General features: G+C 40.3%; 1 protein-coding gene across 4 annotated transcripts in view; it reads right to left on the reverse strand.

The window, feature by feature from the left end:
- Positions 1-1330: 1330 nt before the first annotated feature.
- TLL1 (tolloid like 1) overlaps positions 1331-24760 on the reverse strand; it is a 139316-nt gene continuing 115886 nt past the window's right edge. Inside the window, exons 17-23 of one of the 4 annotated variants that reach the window (XM_066573559.1) lie at positions 21558-21738; positions 18346-18465; positions 13899-14024; positions 11993-12120; positions 8052-8265; positions 5091-5341; positions 1331-3591 (exon numbers count right to left, since the gene is read on the reverse strand). In XM_066573559.1, the coding sequence (XP_066429656.1) occupies positions 3460-3591; positions 5091-5341; positions 8052-8265; positions 11993-12120; positions 13899-14024; positions 18346-18465; positions 21558-21738 (1152 nt within the window). In that variant the 3' untranslated portion in view covers positions 1331-3459. Of the gene's footprint in view, positions 3592-5090; positions 5342-8051; positions 8266-11992; positions 12121-13898; positions 14025-18327; positions 18466-21557; positions 21739-24760 lie in introns of those variants that run through there. The other 3 variants (XM_066573560.1, XR_010785815.1, XM_066573561.1) reach the window with 3 other exon arrangements.

Genomic DNA, 24760 nt, shown 5'->3' on the forward strand with positions numbered 1-24760 from the left:
GGATGTATTAATCCTAAATAGATGTAGTTTTGCTTTTTAATGAAACTTCATCTCTTTTCCCTGTAAACTCACTCAGGCTTGATGGCAGCATACTCTTTCACATAGGGTAAATTGTACTGAACTTGCAACTCTCATACAGTCCATAATTGAACCTCCTCTAGCTCTGTATCAATTCTTGGCTTTTAAACAAAATCAAAGTCCCATTTCTAGCTGCAATCTAGCTTGAGCTAGAGCCCAGAGCGTAGTAGCTTCCTCTGCGGTCAAACTGTCTGGGCTATGTTCAGAGTAAGTTGGTCAGGTCCTTTTCTCCAAGCCAAAGTGTAGCTCAGTCAAGACTATAAGGTTATGCTCAGACAGCGGAATTCACCGCACAAGTTTCCACACGAATTGCATGTATAAAAACAGTGTCGAAATCCACAGAATTCTGACGAAAATTTTGCATAGATCCACACCCGGATTTAGCCCTGTCAAAGGGTAAAATCATGCGTATAACCATCGCGTTTCCACAACATAAAGTAACATTTCACTTCTTGACCTGGAAATGCAATTTTTAGGCTGAGTTCAGACGGGGTGGATTTGCCGCAGAAATTCTGTCCGGAATTCTGCTGCGGCAAATCCGCCTGTGGCTGCTGATCCCGGGATTGGCCAGCTATGTGGGCTGTGTGCTAAGTGGCGTGGGGTTTGAAGCAGCGCAAGATTTTCGGCGGGATTCCGCCATGTGAGAACCCAGATTTAAGGTTTGAATTTTGCTCATGGATTTTGCCAATTGGTAGCACCAAATCTACACAAGGATACACATGAAAAACCGCTGCAAAACGACAACATTTTGTCTAAATTTTTAGAGGTAATTAAACACAGAAAATTGTGCATTGAATCCCATTGAATTGGCCATGTGTGAAGCCCCTTAGGGTACCTTCACACGTGGCAAAAATAGTCTGCATATCTAACATTGGCCATTTTGCCAATCCACAGCAATTCCACTGCAAATCTGTGACAATATCTGTATGTTAGATATGCAGATCTTGGTGAGGATATTCCCATGGCGAAATATTCTGCCACGTTTGATAGTGCCCTTTCAAAGTTAAGGTAGGATTCTTCATGGCATTCTCCTTCTGTAGTGAGGTTACTCAATATGACTTCTGTTATGGAAGCCATGGTCAGTTGATGAAGCCATCAGTTTTATTTGTTTTCCTCCCTAAGCGAGTAGAACTTCAGATGACTACCAAGCACAACATTTTACCATTATTTCAAGGTTCATCAATATGTCCAATACGTTAGGAAAAAAGCAGCTCTTAAAACATACATACTGATAACATCTTAAGATCACGTATTTTAAAGGAATAAAACATGTTTTATTAGTGCCAGTGAATGTTGCAGTAAGTTAACAGATGTTTGATGCCAACATATTGAGCAACCTACATCCAATAATATCAAAACCAGATTTCTATTTCATAAAACATATACAGGAACCTGAATATCTTAAATAAACCATACTTCTCTGCATATGACAACTTTAAATAAAAAGTTGCTACTGTCAAAAGGAAAAAAAATAAAAATAAAACAATTTGGCACATAAAGTAACAATGAACTGGTCGACCATACGAGACATTTCACACACCTGGAACATGTACATTCATACAAATTGACAATAGCAGATACATCATGGCTGTACAATGTCTAAAAGCACATAATAGAACAGTTCAAAAAGAACACACAGTACACCTACCTAGAAAGCAGCATGTTATATGTACAGTATATACTAGAGCTACGTTTAAAATGTCCTTAAAGAGCCTTTGTGACATACATTAAAATGTCAAAGTTCTTCAGAGACATATCAAATTAAAGATGTATCTACAAGAAGATCGGTTTGATCATGTGCAAGAATTCTAAGGCAACAATTGTTGTTCCACAGGACACAGAGCTGAAATTGCAATGAGATCTCCGTATACTTCAGAAGTCTTTAGTAGTAGTATGCAGAAGGTCAGAGAGAGACATTCATATTTCTCATTTTTTGTTGGCTCAAATTTTTAGTTTTTGTACTTTTTTTTTTTTTTTTTTTTTTAAATCAGAGTAATTTTTGTGTTTTCCTATGAGATATAGCACCATTGGAGATTTCATCCAAAAAACAAGTTATGTATAAGCGGATTATATGGTCACATAAGACAGGCCTTTTCTACAGCCGCTGCCGAAATCTCTGCATTTAATGGAGTCTGAATTACAGTTTGTCTTTAATATTCACACACTAAAGAAATAGCAGCCGGATGGATACTGAAAGGTGAAACCGGAGTCTGGATTTCATGTTTTTGCAATTCAGCTGATTATATATTTCCTGTTTAAATTTCTCTCTTTTTTTTTCTTTTATTCCCCTCAGAATGCAAGGAGTCTGAGAAGTAGGACAGACTTGAAAACCACTAACAGGTCCCTGATTATGTTTGTTGCAAAGTAACAGTGCATTACAACATATGGCATATTAGATCAGTAAATTGAAAACATCCTTTTCTGAACAGCATTCACACTATGAATGTAGCGGAGGAAAGAGAATGTTACATTCGTATAAATGATGGTTACGACGAAAGGAACAAAAGTGACTGTTTGTCGGATGTAAAACAGACGTCTATGCGGAGACAAAGAGGCTTTAAGTTCGCAGATCCTAAGCATCTTTGTGTAACTGGATAAATTAAGGAGTCCTGACCGGGTTTCCGAACATCTCCTAAAGATCTTCTTATTTTGCATTCTGTATGTCATTTTGTTTGCACGATAAGCTGCCTGCCGAGCACAAAAGTCCAGTCTGAGGAATTCTGTGAACACATGAGTCTGTGGCCTGCAGGAACTTTTCATCTTGTCTTATATTTCTTCTTAGACAATAGTCAGAAGATAGAGCTGTCCTTGGGGTGACTTTCAATGAACGTCGCAGAGTGATCTCGAAGGGAGCATTGACAAATGTCATGCTAAGTATGAAAGCGCTTAAGGGGAAATTCACAAAAAGGGAAGAAGAATGGCTTCTATCGAATATAAATATTCACGCTTTAATTTACCATTTCTTTCTTATTTTGTGGTCTTGAATGTCAACCAAAAAAAATAAATTTGCAAACCACCATATGAAGAACAACTTCCTCACGTATCATACATATGCTGTGGGAAAACGACAACATAAAAAAAACAATATATTGCACATAATCCTATTAGTTGCCATTGGTTTTTTTTTTGTGAATTCCCCCAAAAGTTTCCCTGGCAGCATGCAAACCCCTTTCTTCAACGTCTGCCATGGTAGTAGACCTGCAACCGTTTCATCGACAAGCGTTCATTACTGGCCAGTGCAGTTCTTGTAAGTCCATACTCCCAATTCTAATTACGATATAAAACATTTGTACTAATAACGTTAGTAAAAAAAAATACTTCCTTTTCAAAGTTCACATGTGCGGTCGTTGATCCCCCAGTTTTCTGTGGAGGGTTCATGTGTTATTTGGTGTGTAGGATATCTTGATACTTCACACTTTTGTATCGTATATGAAATCCCTTCTTGCTGATTGTATCATCCGTATGAAAATGGATTAGTATTGCATCCCCGCTGGATATAATTTCTTCCGGAGGCTGAAATACATAATAGAAGGTTATAAAACTCTAATTTACGCTTTTTAATGTAGATCGTAATATGGAAAAATTTGAAAGAAAAAGCAACCAAAAAAAAAAAAGACTCAAAAAAATGCAAAGAAATTGAAAAAATAAGTCTTATACATAGCCAGAATGGTACAAGACTACAAGAGGTGGACCTAGCCTGTCCATGTATTACATGGACACCCCACTGATTTTACAAGGCATAATGTAATACCCACTTCCGCTGTGGTCATGTTGCAAAAGAATTGAAGACTTACTGTCTAGTTTCTGCACAGATTTCATGTGATTGCTGGGAGTCAAAAGCAGGAGACCCTTATTTTTAGTGGGAGCTTCTAACAAAAATGGATTGTAAGAAACATAAAACCCTTTTTTAACCTAGGGTCTTCGGGAGATTTCAACAGGTCTTCAGGCTTGGCTTTGGGAAAGCAGGAGAAGCATCTTATTTTTCACCACCCTATACCTAAAATTTGGCAATTATGAATACGGGAAACTAACCACATTAGTATTTGCAGAACACCACTATTGATAGCAAAAAAAAAGGTTCAAGTGGTATTCCGGGACTTTCATTTCGTTGACCAATCCTCAGGATAGGTCATCAATAGCTGATCGGCAGGGCTCCACCACTCAGGATGTCCAATGATCAGTTGATCTTCTCGCCTGCTGCCAGTGTGCAGTGGGGCCAGATGTTATCATTGATGGTCAGGACCGAAAGGGTAATAGTTGGCTTCACTTCCATTGAAATCGGTGGGAGTAATGCATCCTATTAAGGTACCTTCATACAGGGAGCTATTGCTTCTGTGTTTCAACACTTGAATGTTAGTCGTTCATAGAATGGGGATGGAGCATGCTGGAGATCTCTTCTGGCCACCAGTCTCCATTCACTGCAAACAGGCAGTCATTCATAAATGGCCGATAATCACTAGGTTTTTAGATTAGCTAAAAACTAAGTGACTCCAACAAGTGAGCAATTTCTTTCTCAGTGTCTTGTTGGTGGCTGTGTGCACAAGGGAGGACTATCGCCCTATGTAAAAGCTACCTTTACACTTCTGGCTCCTTGCTGCAGTCAGAGCCAGAAGTATAATAGGAGGCATTGCTACCATTGATTCCAATGGGAGTGAAGCAATCTATTACACTTCCAGTCCTGACCACCGATAACGAGCTCTAGACTTGCTTCCCTGACAGCAGACTGGTGGATAAGCTGATCATTAGGGATCCCGAGCAGACAACCACCGCCAATCAACTATTGATGGCGTATTTTGAGGATTGGTCTATCAATAGTAAGAGTCACTGAAACTATCAGTAAATGACAGTGTTTTCAGAGTATTCCATCATACAAGTCCTTAAGTAGAAACATTTGTAGGGTTTTATAGGATTTCATATACTGCTCAGCATAACTGTCATTACTGTGTTTTAGGAGTCCTCTACCTGTAAAAATATGCCTTTACGTGTTAGGTCACCGTGATAAACAGACTCACCCCTGATCCACAGAAACGTCCTAGCCGCATCGCAGATGTATCGTGACCATCAAAGAGTTCCATATAGTCATAACCACAGTCTGCTTCTTCTTCCACTTCGAATGTTGGGAAGCTGAGTTCAACACGAAGACCTCTTTCTGTCACCAACAACCACTCACAATCTGCTTGGACTGGGTAATTGTTGTCTCCGAACTGAGCATGTGAAAACAAGTCTCTTGGTTTTGGTTCTGGCTTCAGTCTTCCTCCGCACTCTGTAAAATATGCACAAGATCATCAATGTAGGAATTCAAGGTAGACTCTGGTTTGGCACAGTGTGCATCCATAAAAGGGTATTCTGATGATTCAAAGTGAAAGTTAAATGCTTCATAAGGCGGTAAGTAATTTTTCAATATAATGTTATAACTTGTTTTATGAAGCTGCAGAGATATTTTGTTACCGGTGTTCTCCCCTTGCATTCTCCATTGGTATCCAATAGGCATGACCTGTAGGCTTCATTGTTTTACTGGTAAGACCTACTCAGTGTCTTCACATTCTGTAGTGATAATACAGTTTGTACAGTGGTGAATGAGCACTCGTCGGTAACTGGCAGTGGGGCATTGTGGAAAATGTAGTTTTTTCAATCTTCAATGGTCATTTTAAATTTGAAACTCTAAAGCTGGCTAGAAAGCAGTAGTGGAACAGGGCAGCAAAAAAGGTATTTAAGTCCAGTTTGAGGATTTGGATGGGCGTTTGGAATGATGGCAATAAGTAAAAGTGTTAGGAAAATTTTGCCCGGTCTCCAGAATACCCATTTAATCATGTTGCACGGCCTGTAATTTGATCGCTCACATGGCAGTTTGAGTGCCAGTTTTGAATGATCACTTTGCATAAGCTCTTAAGTAGCTAATTAGCTACTTAAGAGTTTATTAGCGTGTAAATGAAGGCAGCCGCTGTATGCAGAAGACAGCGGGAGCGCTGTCATCTGCATACAGCTGCTTAGTTCTCGCAGCCATCAGCTGGTATGCCGCTGAGCGATATTTCTGAGAACAGAAAGAGTGCTGACAGCTGTTTTGTTCTCAGAGATATCGCTGAGAGCTCTGAGCAGGATACCAGCTGAAAGAATACTATCAGCGGTATCCCGCTGAGAACTCAGCGCGGCGCTGATAAGGCTCATCGCTGACTTTGAGCTTGCTAAAAGTTAGCAATGAACGAATAATGCACGACGGCCGCGTGTAGACACAGCGATTATTGCTCAAAATTTGCTCAGAAGCCATCTTTTGAGCGATAATCGCTATGTCTAAATGGGACTTTAAAAAGGGAAGAAGTTGTCATATAGAGAAAAGGTCTTTCAATGGGTGTTATGAGAGGCATTTTTACATTTCCCATTTACATAGAAAATTGCAAACGCAAACAGAAAATACACAAATCAATCAGTAACAAAGTGAATGCAGCACATATTTTTTTTTTACTAACTAAAACCAGCTAATTAAACAATTTCTATTTCTAATCTTTTTTGATTTTCTGATTGTAGTTTTTTTCTCTATTGTTTGCACATGACTGTGGGGGATGACTGCTGAAAATGTTTTCTCTACAGGTCAGGAAGCTTCAGAACATAATTAGGCGTTGTTTTATTTTATTTTTTTAATCTAGAGTGTAACCAAAAATTAAAAACAAAATCACTAGAGATGAGCGAGCGTACTCTGTTCGGGTGTTTTTGCACTCAAGCACTGCTTTTTCCGAGTAACTGATTACTCGGAAGAAAAGATTCCGGGGGGGGGGGGGGGGGCGGCGTGGTGGAGCGGGGGGTAGCAGTGGGGAACAGTGGGGAGCTCTCACCCCCCCCCCCCACTCCCCTCTGCAACCCCCCGCTCACCCCTGGCGCCCCCTGAATCTTTACGTCCGAGTAGTCAAGTTACTCGGAAAAAGCGGTGCTCGAGTGCAAAAACACTCGAACCGAGTACGCTCGCTCATCTCTAAAAATCACCAAAAATTCTTACAAAATATGTTTAACATAAAAAAAATTGATTTATATATTAGGTCATTTTCTGACGATACGCCCCCTTTAAAGAGAAGCCAATGCTTACACTTAATTTTCCTCACTAACCACATTAAAGTTGGTGGAAATAAATAGTTAAGACTTTATTGACATTTAATTTAATAATTTTATTTCTTGTTGATACAAAATAATTACACTATTAAAAGCTTCACAATAAATATGAAAAAAATCTTGATTCATACTAAACACAAGCCATGACATTGGACCTTCTTTCTAATTTTATAAAGGGAGATAAGAACACGAGAATCCAAAGATATGCAGTATGTGGGCCATTTACCACTAGAGGTCACTGTAGTGCAACTAACTTTTTGCTGCCAATGAACAAAAAACTAATATTTGCTTTTGATTTTTAAAATCATTAATGGATTACTCTCCTCCACCCTTCCATGCCAATATGACATCTAGACTAAGTTATCCAAGAGGTCGCAGTACAGGGCTTTAATGGAACAACATAGAACACAACTGCTTTTTTCTTTTTTTTTGCTTCCCACGGACTGTTTTTGGCAGTAGCCTACGAGCTTTATATTGATATTCATCCATAATCCTGTGGAAACACACTAAACGCTTCTGCATGGCTTTTAAGTACAAAACAAGTATTTCTGCGTGTTCCTCAGATAATCCTTGTGTACTGTAATTTATAACAAACACCATGCAATAACAGACAAATGTTTGGCGTAAAACAGTCCATTTTAGAATTCTGCTTCATTCATTTTTACATAACTTCTAGAATCATTGTACTTAAATGCTGTATCTAATCCAGGAACATGCAGGTATACAAAGCAAAGTAATGGTATACGTCATTGTGACTTTAAGGAAGCCTTCATCCATTTCCTTTCCACTTAGCTTGGTTCAGTTATTACTCATACCTTTGTGCTTCCAAAACATGATAAACACAGATCTTGAGTAAAACACCATTTCCTACTGACCTGTGGAGTGCGTGGCTTGGAAACCTTTCCTTTGTACGGATGCATCCGACACAAAACGGAGAAACATCTTATTTCCTGTCGCGACTAAGGGCTCTGGGATCTTATTGCCACATAATCGGCCCAGGATTGCAGATTTCTCTGTTTCCCCATCAAAAACTTCCAGGTGGTCATAAGCGCACTCCTGATGCTGCTCAATTTCAAATTCGCCAAATGTCTATTGAAAAGACATATTTACATGAAATGCCAGGGCACAATATGTGAAGCTATAGATAATATCCTTACCATGCTGTGGAGTATACAGTATGAGTAGTGTTGAGTGAACCGAACCAGTAGAATGCCATTTTGGGTTGAAATCTGCTAAAAGTTCGGTTTGTCAGGAACCTGACCTGAACTTTTATCAAAGTTTACCCAAAATAAAGTTAAACTTGTTCAGTCATCTCAACGCTGTACAGGGCTTTTATGGCTCTTAGACAGTGCTATACACCAATTATAGGAGTTTTCGTGAACTTCCAGATCAGTTCGAACTAATTAGCACCAAACCAAACTTTTTTGCAAAAAAAGTCTGAGAACCAGCCGAACTGAACTATTCAAAAGTTCACTCGTCACTAAATACGAACAGTATGCCTTCTGCAGAACTTGCATGGCATTCAGACCAAATAGTTTTCCCATGAATCAGCACAGACTGTACATGATGAAGCCCATTATGTTTGCAATGTAAGCAAAGTCATTATTATGTCTTTTATGTTTCAGTTTCTATGTACATACTGTTTATAAATATACAAGTAAAGACAAGGCATTTTATCAACTTTACAAAATACATCTTAAAGGCAGGCCATACCAAATATTAAGGGGAGGATTTTGTGCTAAATGATTAGCATTGTAGCTAGTAGCTTCCTGCTATTTTGCATAAACCTGCACCTCGGCCAGTTGGGACAATCCTGCTTTCTGCAGTCTTGCAGTACATTATGCTGTATGTACAAGTCTATATGCATAGTGAGTTTGCTGTGTGTAGCAGGATTCCCTCCCTGTAACAGAACCTCCCCAACATCTGTATACAGCGCTGATTAACTCTTTTGTATACTTGGTCCCCAATTGGAGCAATAACTAGCTGCAACAACCTCTATACACCCCATAACTATGGCACGAATTAGGAACCATACATAGAATATTTCATAAAAAGTAACTTCTCATAAAAGATAAAGGAGCCACATTGTTTTTAAAATCAAAGTACAACTTAATAAGAGCAGAAATGTCACGATGTACCTTGCAGATCATTGACTTCTCATGCCCTGTATGTAGAGGTTCACAACTAACTTCCAGTACTCTATGTAATGAGGTTTACTAGTCATGGCTGTACTAGTGCTGCATACCCTCATACCCCGTAGTGCTTTGGAAAGCAATCCAATGGTTGTGCAGTTAATGGTAACCCCACCTTCTAGTTGAGCAGACTAAGGGCCCTTTTACATCGGCTAATAGTTTAGATTCTCTTTAGATCGTGGGAATCTGAACAATTATCGCTCAATATAAGTGCATGCGCCAACTGAATGACGAATGAGAATTCATTTGCTGCTCAGTTTCTGCATGCAGAAAAACTGAACACATCGGCCCATGTAAACAGGTAATTGTTCATCTATGAATGACTGCCTGATTACTGTGAACGTAGGCGGGCCGGAGTAATCGTTGTGCAAGATTACTGAAACGATCATGCTGGGACAGTCTGTGGGGCATCTGTGCCCTCCAGTTCATCTTGTGTTAAAAGGGCACTTACTCTGCACTGGGCAGATCAGGAAGCCACTGACAATGTAGAAAGCGCCAACACAAGCTCCAAGCAGTCTTCGGCATTCTTGAAGCTGAAGACAACTTGCCCATAGCAATGATCAGTGGAGCACAATTTGGGGAGATAAAGGTTAACAGCTGAACTTCACAGAAAATTTTGACATGTTAAAATTGTGTCATAAAGTAAGTTATAAATGTTACTGTTCTAAGAAGTGCTGCACAAAGATAACACAACAGTTGCTCTTTACATGAGAGGAGGGGACTCAAATTTAGTAACTAGTTCCTTATTCCAAAAATCTTGTCTTCTCAGGTAATTGATCATTTGAAAGACAGGCCCAGATGTCCAAACTGTACGCTACAGAAGGAATTACGATTTGGGCCCAGACGCTGCTGAAGAAAATCATCAAGAACAATCTGTACAGCTAATGCCTGTCTGAGCAAAATGCTGCAGATGTCTTTTTTGAAAGCAGTATAGCAACCGTTTATGACAAGCATATATGTGAGAAAGATTCCGGTTTCTAGGTCATCACATAAATTTGGTTGATAAGGACTTAGAACGTAATTTGTGCATCATCGGATGAATTCATACTACAAAAAGATTGCAATGTCATTGCAAGTTTCCATTCTGCCTACATATTAAACTTGGTTGGTACCAACATGATGATCTGGTGCTGAGCACATGCCTATCCGAAAACACAAATCGGGTGCTGAATCCTACTTTACCATTAAAGCGAGTTCTGGGCCTGAAGAAACAAAGATGGCTGCGCCAGCTTCTCTGACTAGTTAATGCACACTGTGCATTAGCATGCATCATTAGCCACACCACGTGCTTTAATTGACCAGTCCCGCTCACAGTCAAAGCAGCATGTAGCGTCTTAGGCCAGCTTCAAACGGGCTTATTTGTGTGCTCAATACAAAGAGAATAGAACCTCTTGATTTCAATGGGTTCATTCACATATCCATATTTTATGCATGCATTTCGGTCACGCAAAAATAGAGCATGTACTATTTTTCTGCATATTTGTGCACAAAAGGACCCCATAAAAGTCAATAGGGGGGTTGCGCAAATGCATGCGCAATACGCAAGGAGATGCATGAAACACTGCTTAATTCGGCAGGAAAACACAAGAACTAATTAGCCGTTTCAATCGGCGCATTTGCTGGCCACGCACAAATAAACATGACTTAGGGGGCCAAAAACTACTGTAAAATAGGCCAATGTGCAAGCAAAAAAGCATCATTCATTCCTTAATGCTCGTGTGACGCCAGCCTTAGACTAGCAATACATACTAATACAGTGTGCATCAGGTGGTCTGAGAAGCAACGTGGCCATCTTAGTTTGCTTAAAGTGACCCCTTAAACCTAAACAGTCTCGCAGATGAATCAGGATGGTCCTACCTAAGTGTTTCCAAGAAATAATGGTTTGTGGATGTTTTTTTTTCTTTCGTTATTTGGGCTGGGCTCCTTAATTCCAATAAACCTAAATGCAGTAGGATACGTTTCCATCCTAGAGCATTTTCTGCTTCCAACTATGTGGAAATAGCTTTCAGAAGGCCTTGATTGATTCAGCATGACAATGTGTGTCCACAAGAAAAAAAAAAGTTTACAAAAACAATTAGATATGTCAGTAGGCGGCTGCTGTGGTTTTTAAATTGATTTTTACGCAACCTTGTGGTTTTATCAGAAAACAGCTGTTTCACCTACAAAACCTCCCAGTCATTGCAATTAACCAGAAGATTTTGTGGGTGGAACAGCAGCAACTAATTCAATCATTCGGCCACTTATTAAATAGTGTACAACCCCATCAAATGAATGTGGAAGAACATGATTAATCTGCATCTCTGCTCAACAATATCGATCAAATTTGGGATGAACGTGCCTTATTACCCAATATCAGAACTAATCCTACGAAAACTCTTTAAGCTGTGTGTTCCAAAATTAGTCGGAAGTGTTGGGGGTGACCTACTCCATAGTAAAGCCCATAGATTTGGAATGAGATGTTTAACAAGCACATATAAATACAGTCAATTCCGTCTATCTACAACACTTGTTTGGACATTGGTTTATTTGTACAAATCTGAAACATTGTCTCACTGATCATTATTTTTTTCACACCTTAATAATAAATAGTAACTTACAGTATTTCAACTTCTACAAGTACTTACTAGTTTAACCCTATGGCCTGGAGTGGCACTTATTTCCCAAGTACATTCCTTCCGACTTGGATACTTGTCTGGCCAGTTGGGGCTTGTTATTACTCCGTTAGGACTATGAATTCTGTGCTCACATTCAGCTGTGTAGGGAAATATATGACTTGTCACATACGACTTGAATCTTACAGAAGTTTATACTCATCATCCCATTCTCTTTTTCAATTCAATCCTTCCATAACACATGCACTAGTATTGAACACGTGCGCTCCATATTTTCTGCATTTCATAATATTTGATGTACTAATTAATCACTAAATCTCCACTTACCATTTCAAGCTGTTTTACTGTAGGAACCAGGCAGCTCCATATCTTCTGTTATAGCTTGGGTTACTACTGCAGGCTGAGTCCTATTTAAGTGAATGGCACTCAGCCTGCAATACCAATCCAGGCCACTGCACAGTGAACAGAGCTGTCTGCTTCCGGCAGCAAAAGAGCTAGAAGTTGGACAACCTCTTTACTGCATAGCTTTTCTTTCCATAAAAGCCCAAGCAGCTAAACTGATTTTCCTTTGGTTCTGCACCATTATTTAATGCCTTGACTTCACCACCTAGAACCTGTAGGATAGTGAGTCAAGGAGCAATACCTAAACTTATTAAGATGGGGAACCCCTGACAATTTTATGACTCCTGCAGAAACCCTATTTTAGAGAATCTTGGTGCAGAGACAAGTACATTATTCTAGCCCAGGACTATAGTCCGTCTCAGATCTTTGAGCAGGCCGAAATCAGTTTTCTAGCCCTACTGTAAGTGACTATTGCTTGCTGCTATAGTCTGGGTAACTCATGACCAGGTTGAAGACAACTTTGGTTAGGAAGCAAGTAAATAATGTGAATAGGCAGATACACAATAGTTGTCAGAAAGAAAAATGGGTGCATTCCATGAATACAGTGGATCAATAACTATGACTTTGCTGGATTTTTTATGGGCCATTAGCTAAATGGCACCACAATATTTTTTGTGCCAATTAGGCTAATAGTGCAGTGCACCTGTCCCCATAATATGCTGACGGATATGCTAATAGATCCACTTTAACAGTTCATATTGCTTAAGGTTATGTTACTTATGTAAGGCGTTAACAGAATTAAAGGGGCTATCCAGGCAAACAAAAATGGGACATGTGACTGCTGAAACTAACCACTAGCCAGAGTGAGACCGTGATTGGTTGTGGTGGTCACATGTAGCAGTCACATGTCCCCGTTTTTGGTGCTGTTATTGCTGCTGCTGGCAGTAGAGAGCAGCAGGGATGGCGGGGGTCAGGTATAGCGGGTATGTCTTCTTTTACATTTGTACAGTAGGCTAAGCAGCTTTCCAAAAGTTTTGTTTGCCTGGATAACTCCTTTGTAATCTAGACACCACATAGACGGCTGTCCCTGCACTTCACAGAAGTTCATTCTGAACTTTGAACTTGGCTAAAAATATTTTGCTAGGAAAGGAACAAGAAAAAATTGCTCAAAAGTTATGCTTACATAATGAAGTTTTCCTTTCAGTCATTACCTTACTGCTGTGGTTGTAGCAACAACAGTTAAATAACTGACTGCATTGGCAAAAGCCCTGCTTATCACTTCTAATGATCCCAGCCTTCAAGACAGGTTTACATGAATTGCTCTACATTAGGACATGTACATTCATGCAACATAATCCCTACACAGATGCACTTCTTTACATTAGACAATTAGTATGAATTATTGTTCGGATGTGAACTGCAAAGATAATTGGCCAGTATAAACTGGTAGTCCATCATTGATCTGCAGAAGATAGAAGTGCACTTTCCATTGAGGCATACTACAGCACCCTTTCCTATAACTCATTTGGTGATCAGTACAACATTCATTTTGACACACATATTCAGTGGCTCTTACCTTCTTTGCAATCATGTTTATTCTCATGGAGCACAAATCCATTGCGGCACTGACAGACATAGCTACCAATAGTATTGATGCATTCGTGTTGGCAGCCTCCATTCTCTTTGGAGCATTCATCTTTGTCTGCAAGTGACACAACTTTTAAGTTCCAGCACAACTCTACAGCGTATAGAAAATGAGCAAAATCTCTTTACCAAATACTTGTTAATTCAAGCAAAGCATCTCATGCAAAATAGTTCACCAGGTGAACCTGTAACCTTGTACAGATTCTATTCTTTCAATTTGGTATGAAATGTGAAAACAGAATTGCGATGAGCGCTAACAGTCTCCTCTACTTGTTTCAATATGCCAATTGTAAATCGTTGAAGCCTAAAAGTAGAACGTACAAGGTTACAAGTTGCATCTGTCTAAACCAATCTATACCTTTAAAACTTTCTATCAATCACCTGAGTGAATAAACGTGTACGTATCAGACCAATCCATAGAGCTATAGAAATATATTAATATGTAACAAGGAAGCGGGCAGTTCAGAGACGTAAATTAATAGGTATTAAATATTGATACTTCCACCATTAGAACTGAAGTAGAAATGAAAAGATGAAGAGTAACTGGCAGAAGGTCAACCGTTTTGCTGCATAAAAAAGGACACTTAATAGTCGACATTCCAGAAAGAGGCATCCGCTAGCGCAGGAATGTGTCAGATGTTATTATCAAAAAGACCTGGTCATGGGCTCAAAATCAGATCTGGCAGGTTGCTCTTGACATACATAGAAAATCCTACAGCATCTAATGGTTTGCTACAGGAATGCACCACACAGATGCAAAACAATTATAGTAATTAAAAGGGACAAAGTTAATCACGAGGCAAAGCTCAACTATTTCATCTAGTATGCCATCGTTCAAGGGCTTATTAGTCATCAAGGCTTCTGAAGGGGATGGCCATAAAGGCTGTTTAGCATGACATGTTGTTAAACCAGTCTTTTTCTACTGCAGGCTATATTTTAAACATGTAATGAGAATAATGAAATTCTTTGTCGATATATAACAAACATTATTAAAAGACCATTCCCTTCTTTAAAAAAAAAAAAAGCCATCAAAAATAAATTTCTGATTGTCTTGTGTCATGAAAGCTTTTAATGCACTACAAAATTGCACTACAGGCTTTGATGCACAATGAGAGGTTTATTAGTTCCAAAGAAGCAGGTTATTGATGTAGCAATGTTTCAGACTTAGGCTGCATTCCCAAGAACGTATATCGGCTCGGTTTTCACGCCGAGCCAATATAAGTTGTCCTCATGTGCAGAGGGGGGGGGGGGGGGGGTTGGGAGCCAGGAGCAGGAACTGAGCTCCCGCCCCCTCTCTGCCTCCTCTCCGCCCCTCTGCACTATTTGCAATAAAAGGAGGCGGGGCTGAGTTCTGAGAATTAGCCCCACCCCCGTTCCGCCTCTCCCCATTGCAAATAGTGCAGAGAGGCAGAGAGGGGGCAGGAGCTCAGTTCCTGCTCCTGGCTCTTCCATCCGCCCCCCTCCCCCCCGCAGATGAAGACGACGTATATCGGCTCGGCGTGAAAACCGAGCCGATATACGTTCGTGTGAATGCAGCCTTAAAGTGCTACAAGAAAAGAAAAAGAGAAAATATGGCAAATAATCACAGAATCAAGACATGAATAGCGAATATGCCGTCTGTTAGAATCATACTGCTTAGTTCTCCGCAATTAATTGGTGACACAATAATCATCAGCGGTGGGTCATGTAATAAATCTGGAGTACAGAAAAATCAAAATTACTAACCGCATCGAAACACATGAAGATAATACTGGATGTCTAGTGTAGAGCCTTGGAGGGTTGGAGCTCCCACAAGAATTACTTGATGAGTTATGATACTGTAAATGCCAGCAGCTGGCAGACTGTCAAGCCTCTTGAGAGGAATGCCACCCCTGATACATCACAGTTGCCATCGTACAGGTCTTGTTTTCTATGCAGGCTTTGCACATATACTTTTAAAAATTCATAGATTGCCAATTACCTACACTGTTTTATGCTTCTTAGCCTCCAGCAACCCAGCTTGCAAGTAATACTACAATATGAAAAGCCCATTCTCATTGACTTTTACATTGCATCACTGGTGGCATTCCTCTTGAAAGGTTTGACAGTCTGCCAGCTTCCATTTACAGTGTCATAATCCATCAAGTAGTTTTTATGGGAGCTCCAACCTGTCGAGGCTCTAGCATAAGACACCAGGTCTTCTCTTTTTTATGTGCTGTAGTCTTGAATTATGATAAGATCCACTTCTAAATTGTTATTGTGCTACCAATTATGGACATCCAGCCAGTAGGATTATAAACATACTGAATATTGCTCACTGTTATTGCAACTTTTATCTTGATTTTGTAATTATTTGCCATATTTTCTGTATTCTTGTAAATCGATGAAGGAGCATAAGTGTGCTACATTAATAACTTGCCTTCTTGTAACCTTGAAACAACTTATTCTGCATCAATGACTGCAGTACTTTTCCATTCAGAGCTTTCATGCAGTGGTACAGAAATCTGCATATATTGCTCTCTAAAAGGTGTGCACGACCATTACTCAACTAGGTTGGCTTCCATTTGACATATCAAGTTTGCCGTTCTTGGAGATACATAGGAACTTTTCAAAATGTTGATCCAGTTATTATTTTGACTGTCATTATGGAGTTGGGAAGCAATTTTCCCCCAAAAAAATAGGGTAAATTGGCTGCTGCCTCATGTTTTTTTTTGCTTTCCTCAGGATCAACAAGAGGGGGTGAAAACAGGCTGAATGGGATGGAAATTTGCCTTTTTTCAGCCTAGCATACTATGTTACTAAGTAATTTCCTAGTCATATTTTCTGTATTATATAGCAATATTTTGAGTAGAGAAGCTGGGCAGTGGGGACTTTCAAGGTCAAGGTAGGCCCAATGAGGTTAACCTACTGTCCTACAAAAATATATGAGATGGCTAAACAAAATATTCAACAATTTGTTTTTTTATTTGAATGTGCTTGATTTTAGATGGAATATGAACGCAACCATATCACAAATGGATACTGTACCCCAGTACAGTACATTTTTTTGGAGGGGCTGGGGGGGGGGGTGAATTTTCCTGTCATACTTAATATTGGACCTCAAAAAAATTGTTGCTATAAGAAAACAAATAACTAAATGATAAAGAATGATATCCCATAGTCCTCCACTGCTGCATGTGCAGTATATGATTCTTCTGTAAAGAGTTTTATCATCTGATAATTTGCAATTTTGGTAAGTGCTATAAAATAAACTAGTGTCAGCAAATCTCAGAATGTTGCATCGAACATTGCATTGTAGGAGGTCAGCGAACATGTTAGAGTTTTGTATGTCGGCAAACAGTCCACTGGTTTCCATATCATCCTACATAGATCTCAATTTAGCTTGAGCTGCAAGACATGATGCCACTCCCAAGCCGTCCAAAATAGGCTTATATTTCGCACTGGGGCCATAGGGGAAATGTAACAGAAGATATAGCTCCCATTAATTTTAATGAGAGCTACACTCTCTATCACACTTCCAGCTGAGAGCCAAATGTGGATATCCGTCCCTACTGTACAGAGTGTAGGGGCTGAGTTCAGTTGATCGCCAAAGGTCCTGAGCAGTGGAACCCTGCTCATCAATTATTGATGATCTATCCTGAGAATAGGTCATCAATACTGCAAGGGGTTAAATACCCACAATAACCCTTGAAGTACAGTAATTGGGGATAAATTCCTTAATCATCAGGTTTCAATTACAAATTTACAATGCCTTTACAATTAAATTTGGAAAGTCGTAATGCCAGCAGATTCGGTGTCTAGTGGTTGAGTGACTTCAAAAGTTTAAGTGTGCACACCAAGGTGAAGGATTCTTGTTATAGGTTATTTGGTGGTAAACCAAACTTAAAATCCTGAAAAGAATTGTGAATATAGAAAAGTTCAATTGAATACCCTAGGTTCCTCATTCCAGTTCATTTAAGGGAGTTTAAGACATCCACAAAAATTGAAGAACACTCACAGCCCTCACAGAAATGAGGCCAAGCTGAACAAACTTTCATTGGCTGAATTAGTTATTAAATGATAAATTTGATGCCAGTGAATAACAAAAAATTAAAAAAATATTGACACAATCCTATAGATGCCTCTAGGCCAGATTGTGGAAAAATCACACTTAATGCCGCTTGCTGCATAATTCAATGTAAGTTTATGGTTAAAGAGCAGCTCTCTAAATTTTCCCATAAGGTTAGTTGATGTTTTTGAAACAAATGTTTTGTGGAGTCCAAAAACCCCAAATCATTTGTTGTTTAGTGAGCAGAAAGCAGTTACCCCAACTTTAAAAGGATGCTTGTGCCCTTAGCCCCAAGAAAAAGCACCGATCCATTCCCCAACACAGGTTAGCTTACATCAGGTTGGTGTCGTACCTCTGAGTCGGTCAGAGGGCACCTGTCTGTCATATATACGTACACGACCTGAGGGGGCACCTTTTAGGTCCTTGCAAGATTCAAAAATAAAAATTTTCTGTTTGCAGGCAGCTTTCTTGTCTGTGAACAAAAATGTATCGGCATATTGGCCAAAAATGAATATGCACTTACATAGTGAACTGTTCCCATCGCAAAAATTACTGATCCTGCAGCATTCCCACAGGAACCATCATCTTGGAGCTACTTTCAGAAATACGTTGGAAAATTAAATAAAGAAATACCCAAATCTAGTACATTTAAATCACTCTTCCTACTCACAATACCATTGCAATAACAATTTGACAGGACTCGCTCTGGTAATTTTTGACAGTAACACTATACATAATTTCCCAACAATTCTTAACAGTTGCTCCAAGTTACAGTTTAAAGTCAAGAGGTAAGAAAACTTCAGAACATTGTAATAACACTTACTACTTCAACATAACCATGATTAAACAAATGTCTAAAAAAAAAAAAAAAAAAAATTTGCTACAAAAAGTTGTACCACATTAAAACTGCTTTCACCGGGCAAAAGAAAACACACAAGATTTGTGCATTGCGAGACGTAGAGATATGAAGCCTATTCTTATGAATGGGATCATACACGAGAGATGTTTTCCTGTATGGCAGCGCCTATTGTTTTAAGTGAAAAAGTGATTTCTTTATTTGATTTTTTTTTTAGAAAAATCTGAAAAGTCATTTGTTTTTATGAACGGACCAAGAATTTAGGGATGGTTGTATTCACAATTCTGCAAACGTCGGCCTGAAATCATCAGGCTCAATGTCTACACTGAGCTTTCTCTGCATTATGGGTAGTGCAGTCTTCTGATATAATACAAACTATCCGCTATATTAGGCCGCTTACACACATTGCAGGAAAAAGAGAAAAAAAAAAAGACAACACACACTGTTTTCAGTGCGGCAGGAAAAGCCATTGCGTGGCATGCAATGTGCACACAAGTGGAATGCGAGGTTTCTCATTGAAAACAATGGGAAACATTTGCCGATCTTCCGATGTGGACATCAGGCTCGGCCGTGTTTAAGCCGCCTTACAAGAGTTCAGTTAAGGCCAACTAACTTTTGACCTTTACGATAACAGCAAAATTCTGAATGCAGCTCTGGGCCAAAATGCCAGCTAATACCTCGCATTTATCATTAACATGCAGTGCAGCTTTCAATGCTGGGGAAGCCCAGAATGCCAGTGGCAGTGTGGTTCCCCTGTGGGGTGCAGGGCAGCCTGATGGATTCAAATATGGCGTCCAGAGTCGCAACTTGAAGCGCCAGGGCCCCAATGCAAAAACTGTAACAGGGCCCGCAACTATAATGCTTTATTCATAATACTGGGCTCCCTATATGGAGAAGAGAGGCCTTATTGGCCCCCTAAGACTCCTGGGCCCGGGTGCAACCGCATCCTCTACAGTTACGCCAGTGATGGCATCATTAATAGCTTGTAAGCCTACATGGTGCACTAAACGTACCGTGTGGTCCGACACCCTGTATTTACTCTTTTGTGCAGGAATAAGCAGTAAGCAGCCGCCCCCCTCTGTAAAAGAAAGGTTTGCGAGTGGCTGTTTAATCAGTGTCCTCATAGGTTTATTTGCGCCTCCATTTAGCATTCTGGCTATCTGCATGTTGAAGGAAGTGCCTGCCCTCTTATCAGTTTTTTCAGTGAGTATATGACCGCTTTCTGGGCATAAATAACCACTATTGAAATGTGTATACATTTTTTGGGACACCCTATATTCACCAGTGGTAAAAAAAAAGTAAGGATGAGCGAGTATACTCCCTAAGGCACTACTCGTCCGAGTAATGTGCCTTAGACGAGTATCTCCCTGCTCGTCCTTAAAGATTCGGGGGCCGCCGCTGAGCGGGGAGCGGTGGGGGAGAGCGGGGAGAAACTGAGGGGAGATCTCTCTCTCCCTCTCTCCCCCCCGCTCTCCCCTGCTCCCCGCCGCGACTCACCTGTCAGCTGCAGCGGCTCCCGAATCTTCAGGGACGAGCAGGGAGATACTCGTCTAAGGCACATTACTCGGACGAGTAGTGCCTTAGCGAGTATACTCGCTCATCCTTAAAAAAAAGTCATTGATTTCTTCTCTCAAGCAAACACTGAAAACAGACATTTATCAGAATTGTTTCTATACATTAATGCAGCGAGTTAAATATACTTAATTTCCACTCCTGTGCATAGGTGATAAATGGGATTGGTGGGAAAATGCCCTGTAAGACGAATAGAAATGCTTGATATACAGTCAGACTAGACCAATGTAAATTCTTGTCACCTTAATAGCATATTGTAGGTTATACTTTCAAAACTGCCTGGAAATTGACCAAATAAGCTACAAATTTACCCATTATTTTTGTCCTTTTTGTCTATAGAAAGCCATGTTACAATAGAGGTGTGTTTGTTCTTGGTCTATAAAAGTATAACGTATTGTATGGTGAAGATGTGTGACTAGAGTCTCATTACGATACACAATGTACACGATTTTAAAGTGCAAATGGAAAAGTAACACTATTATATAACGCCATCTTGGCAGGATTGTGAACTTATTTTAGACTTAACCTTTAATTATATCTTGTCAAGAAGGAAACTATCGAATGTTAATGGTAAAAGCAATGGAGAAGAATTAGTAATAACACCACTTCTCTCACACAGACAGATTCATTACATGTGATATAACAGAATCCAGTTCCACATACATCTTTAAAAAAAAAAAACCAGACAAAATGAAAAAGATCTAAAGGGTTTTTTGGGACAAAAAAAAACCTACTAAAAACACTCAATGTTGGAAAATAAGGAAATAAGCCATACTTACCTCCTCCCGTGTTATTCCGGTCCAGTGCAGGAACCCTGGACCGAACCCAGCAATCCAATCCCAGAGAAGCTGCAGCAGTCACATGCTGATAACTGTGCAACAACCAATCACAGACTTCAGCGGTTCATGGCATTATAACCACTAAAGCAGGAGATTGCTGCAGGTTTTTCCATAATCCGAACTGTGGGGATCGGGGTGCCTTCACTGGACTGGGGAAGCCTTTAAAAAGGAGGGGTTTGTTTTTTTTTGTTTTTTTTAATTCTACAAATTCCAGTGGCTATTAAAATGGTTTTCTGGGACTGAAATAATACACAAGTAATCACATATGTAAAGATTCCGAAACCATGATACCCTTACCTGAGAAGAAGTGAGCACGGAACCCCTTTTTTGAAACTGTATTATCCGACCTAAATTCTATTCTCATATTATTGTATTGAGAGGTTATAACCTCAGGCACTTCAGTCCCACAGAACTTTCCATGTAACTTTGAATCGGAGGACAGGCCACTTCGAATCTCAACAAAGTCGTACTTGCAAACCTGGAAATAAACACGTAATATGTTAAAAACCTATTTATACACATCTGTCTATTGCCTGGATTGCTTATCCTTCCGAACTATGTAGAAATATAAAGAGTTACAGCTGTTAGGAAGCAAAAGCAATCCAGGCAATGGGTAAAACACAAGGATTGAATTAAATACCGTATAATATAATTTATCTAGTATCGACAAGACCAACAGATACCAGGAGTATCAAGCATTTCCCAATCAGTCATAAGAAAACATAGGAAATTAAAAACAGCAGAAAAAGATCACATGGTCCATCTAGTCTACTCTTGTATTTCCTTTTTATTTTTCTTAGGATAGGAGCTTATCCCACACATGCTTGAACTCAACTTATTGTTGATTTTCCAACCATGTCAGCTGGAAGTTTGGTCCAAGGATCTACTACTCTTTCAGTAAAATATTTCCTGATGTTGCTTCTGATTTCCCCCAACTAATCTGAGATTGTGCCCCTTTGTTCGTGTTTATCTTCTTAATAAAAACACTTCCGTTCTCAACCTTATTTATACCCTTAACATATTTCAGGGCTTGGACCAGGTCCTCCCCCTTCTCTCCACCAGGCTCTACAAATTAAGTTATTTAAGGTTTCCTGATAAGTTTTGTTATCTAATGGTATCACAAACTCTGGCATGACACTCCTCTTGACCCAGATTACAGACCTCTCACAAACCAAGCCAAAAGCCTGATGCACACTGATAAGAGGCAAACACACCGAAACAGCTGTATGTGCATGATTTTCTGGCTTGATTTCCTATTCCTAACCATTAAGACTTGTTAGAAAGTCACATTGATTCGAAGGAATGGTGCCATCCACTAGGTGGCGCTGCAGAGGTATTTTTCCTATCTTCTTTATTTGCATAAATTACATAGAGGAGCTAGCATGGCCTTATAAGTCTCCTCACTCACTTTCTAGATATCCCACACCCTTTTTGGGTGCTCTCCTTGGGGAGAGACTATGTCATCCCCTTACCCACTCACCCCATAGGTGTCTCCACACACTTTTTGTCTGCTCTCCTTAAGGAGACATGACACCCCTCTTGACCCGTATTGAATTATAGAAAAGGTTTGGTTAAAATATTTTGTGAGTGTCTAGATTAAGTATTGGAGCTAGAGCCAAACATCTACAAAGACGAATAAATACCAATAATTAACACTGCTTCCTTTTCATTAAATCTTTAGACCGACCGTATAATCCTTTTGGGATCTACTGACAATCTAAAATAATATGAGGGCAGCCAGACTTCCCTTGACTAATTTCAGCATCCACAATTCGGTGTGGCCTCCAGACCTGCAGTTCCAAGAGAAAAAAGTTAGCAAATCCATTGGACTTTCCTGGATAGATTGTGGTCTGCCTGTGTATGCCTATAACCAAACTAATAATACACAAACAATTGTTTCATTCATATCTCTTATTGAGTAAACACCCACAGTACAGAATGAAAAAGTGAATGCTTGAACTTAATAACAAGTAAGGTAAAGTCCCCTGGTGCAAGCACAGAGTTGTGGCCGACTCCTAGGGTGACGTCACATCGTCACGTTTTCTTGGCAGACTGTTTTTGCAGGGTGGTTATTTTCCTATAAAATATCTTTATACACTTTCAAAATCATTATTCCTTCAATGATCATAAGAGATTTAGGCCCTGCATCAGCAACAGAATCCCGAACCATGAAACTCCCTCCCCCATGCTTCACAGCTGGGATGAGGTTTGGTTCTTTCTCACCTCATTAAGGAAAGTCTGTTGTGCTCTTGGAGTAAACATATGAGGACATCCACTCGTAGGAATACTGTGTTTCTCTGAAACTTAGACAGTCATATTAATTTTTTCCTCAACAGAGGCAGTGTCTTATTTTCGGGGGGGGGGTGTCTTATAATACGTACCTAGCAGCTGCCGTTCGGGTCCCTCGTGCTGGTCTCCATTGCTGCTGCAGGCTTCAGTGTCCTCTGGTACACCAACAGAGCAGTTCTTCCTGGTAGCAGGGCTTGAATTCCCCGCCTCCAGCAAGCTAATCCCCTGATTGGTTAATCAAGCACCACATCAGCCAATGAGAGCCGACGCTTAATTAACCAATCAGAGCCATTCATTGAATGACATCATTGAATGCCTGTGATTGGTAAATCGAGCGCTGGCTTGCAATGGCTGACGTGGGGCTCGATTAACCAATCAGAGCATTAGCTTGCTGGAAGCGGGGTATTCAAGCCCCGCTACAAGGAAGAACTGCTCTGTCGGCATGCTAGAGCAGTGTTCCCCAACTCCAGGCCTCAGGGACCGTCAACAGGTCATGTTCTCAGGATTTCCTCAGTGTTGCACAGGTTATGTAATTATTGTCAGTGCCTCAGACATTGCCACAGGTGTTCTTACCATGGGATATCCTGAAAACATGACCTGTTGGTGGTCCCTGAGGACTGGAGTTGGGGAACCCTGTCCAGAGGATACGGAAGCATGCAGCAGCACCGCAGCCCAGTGCGAGGGACCCGAACACCGGCTGCTATGTATTATTTTTTTTTAATACTTAATATTAATTTTTTTTTTGTTTACGTGTAGTGTAGCTAAGGCTATTTTCAGGGGAAAGCTTATGCTTCAAGCCTGCCCACCCCTGAAAATCAGGCTAGGACTTATTATTGGGGTAGGTCTTATTAATGGGAAAACCCGGTAGTAGCAACAGTTTTTTCAAATTGTCTAACCATAGATTGATATACACCCAGGTCTTTAGTAGAGATGAGCGAACGTACTAGGATAGGCACTACTCGTCCGAGTAATGTGCCTTATCCGAGTACCGCTGTACTCGTGCTCAAAGATTCGGGACGCGCTGCGGAGCGGGGAGCTGCAGGGGAGAGCGGGGAGGAACGGAGGGGAGATCTCTCTCTCCTTCTCTCCCGGCCGCTCTGCCCCGCTCCCCGCTCCGACTCACCTGTCAGCAGCGGAGCGCCCCGAATCTTTGAGCACGAGTACAGCGGTACTCGGATAAGGCACATTACTCGGACGAGTAGTGCCTATCC

This window comes from Eleutherodactylus coqui, chromosome 7 (assembly GCF_035609145.1).
Source record: "Eleutherodactylus coqui strain aEleCoq1 chromosome 7, aEleCoq1.hap1, whole genome shotgun sequence".
Taxonomy (NCBI): Eukaryota; Metazoa; Chordata; class Amphibia; order Anura; family Eleutherodactylidae; genus Eleutherodactylus; species Eleutherodactylus coqui.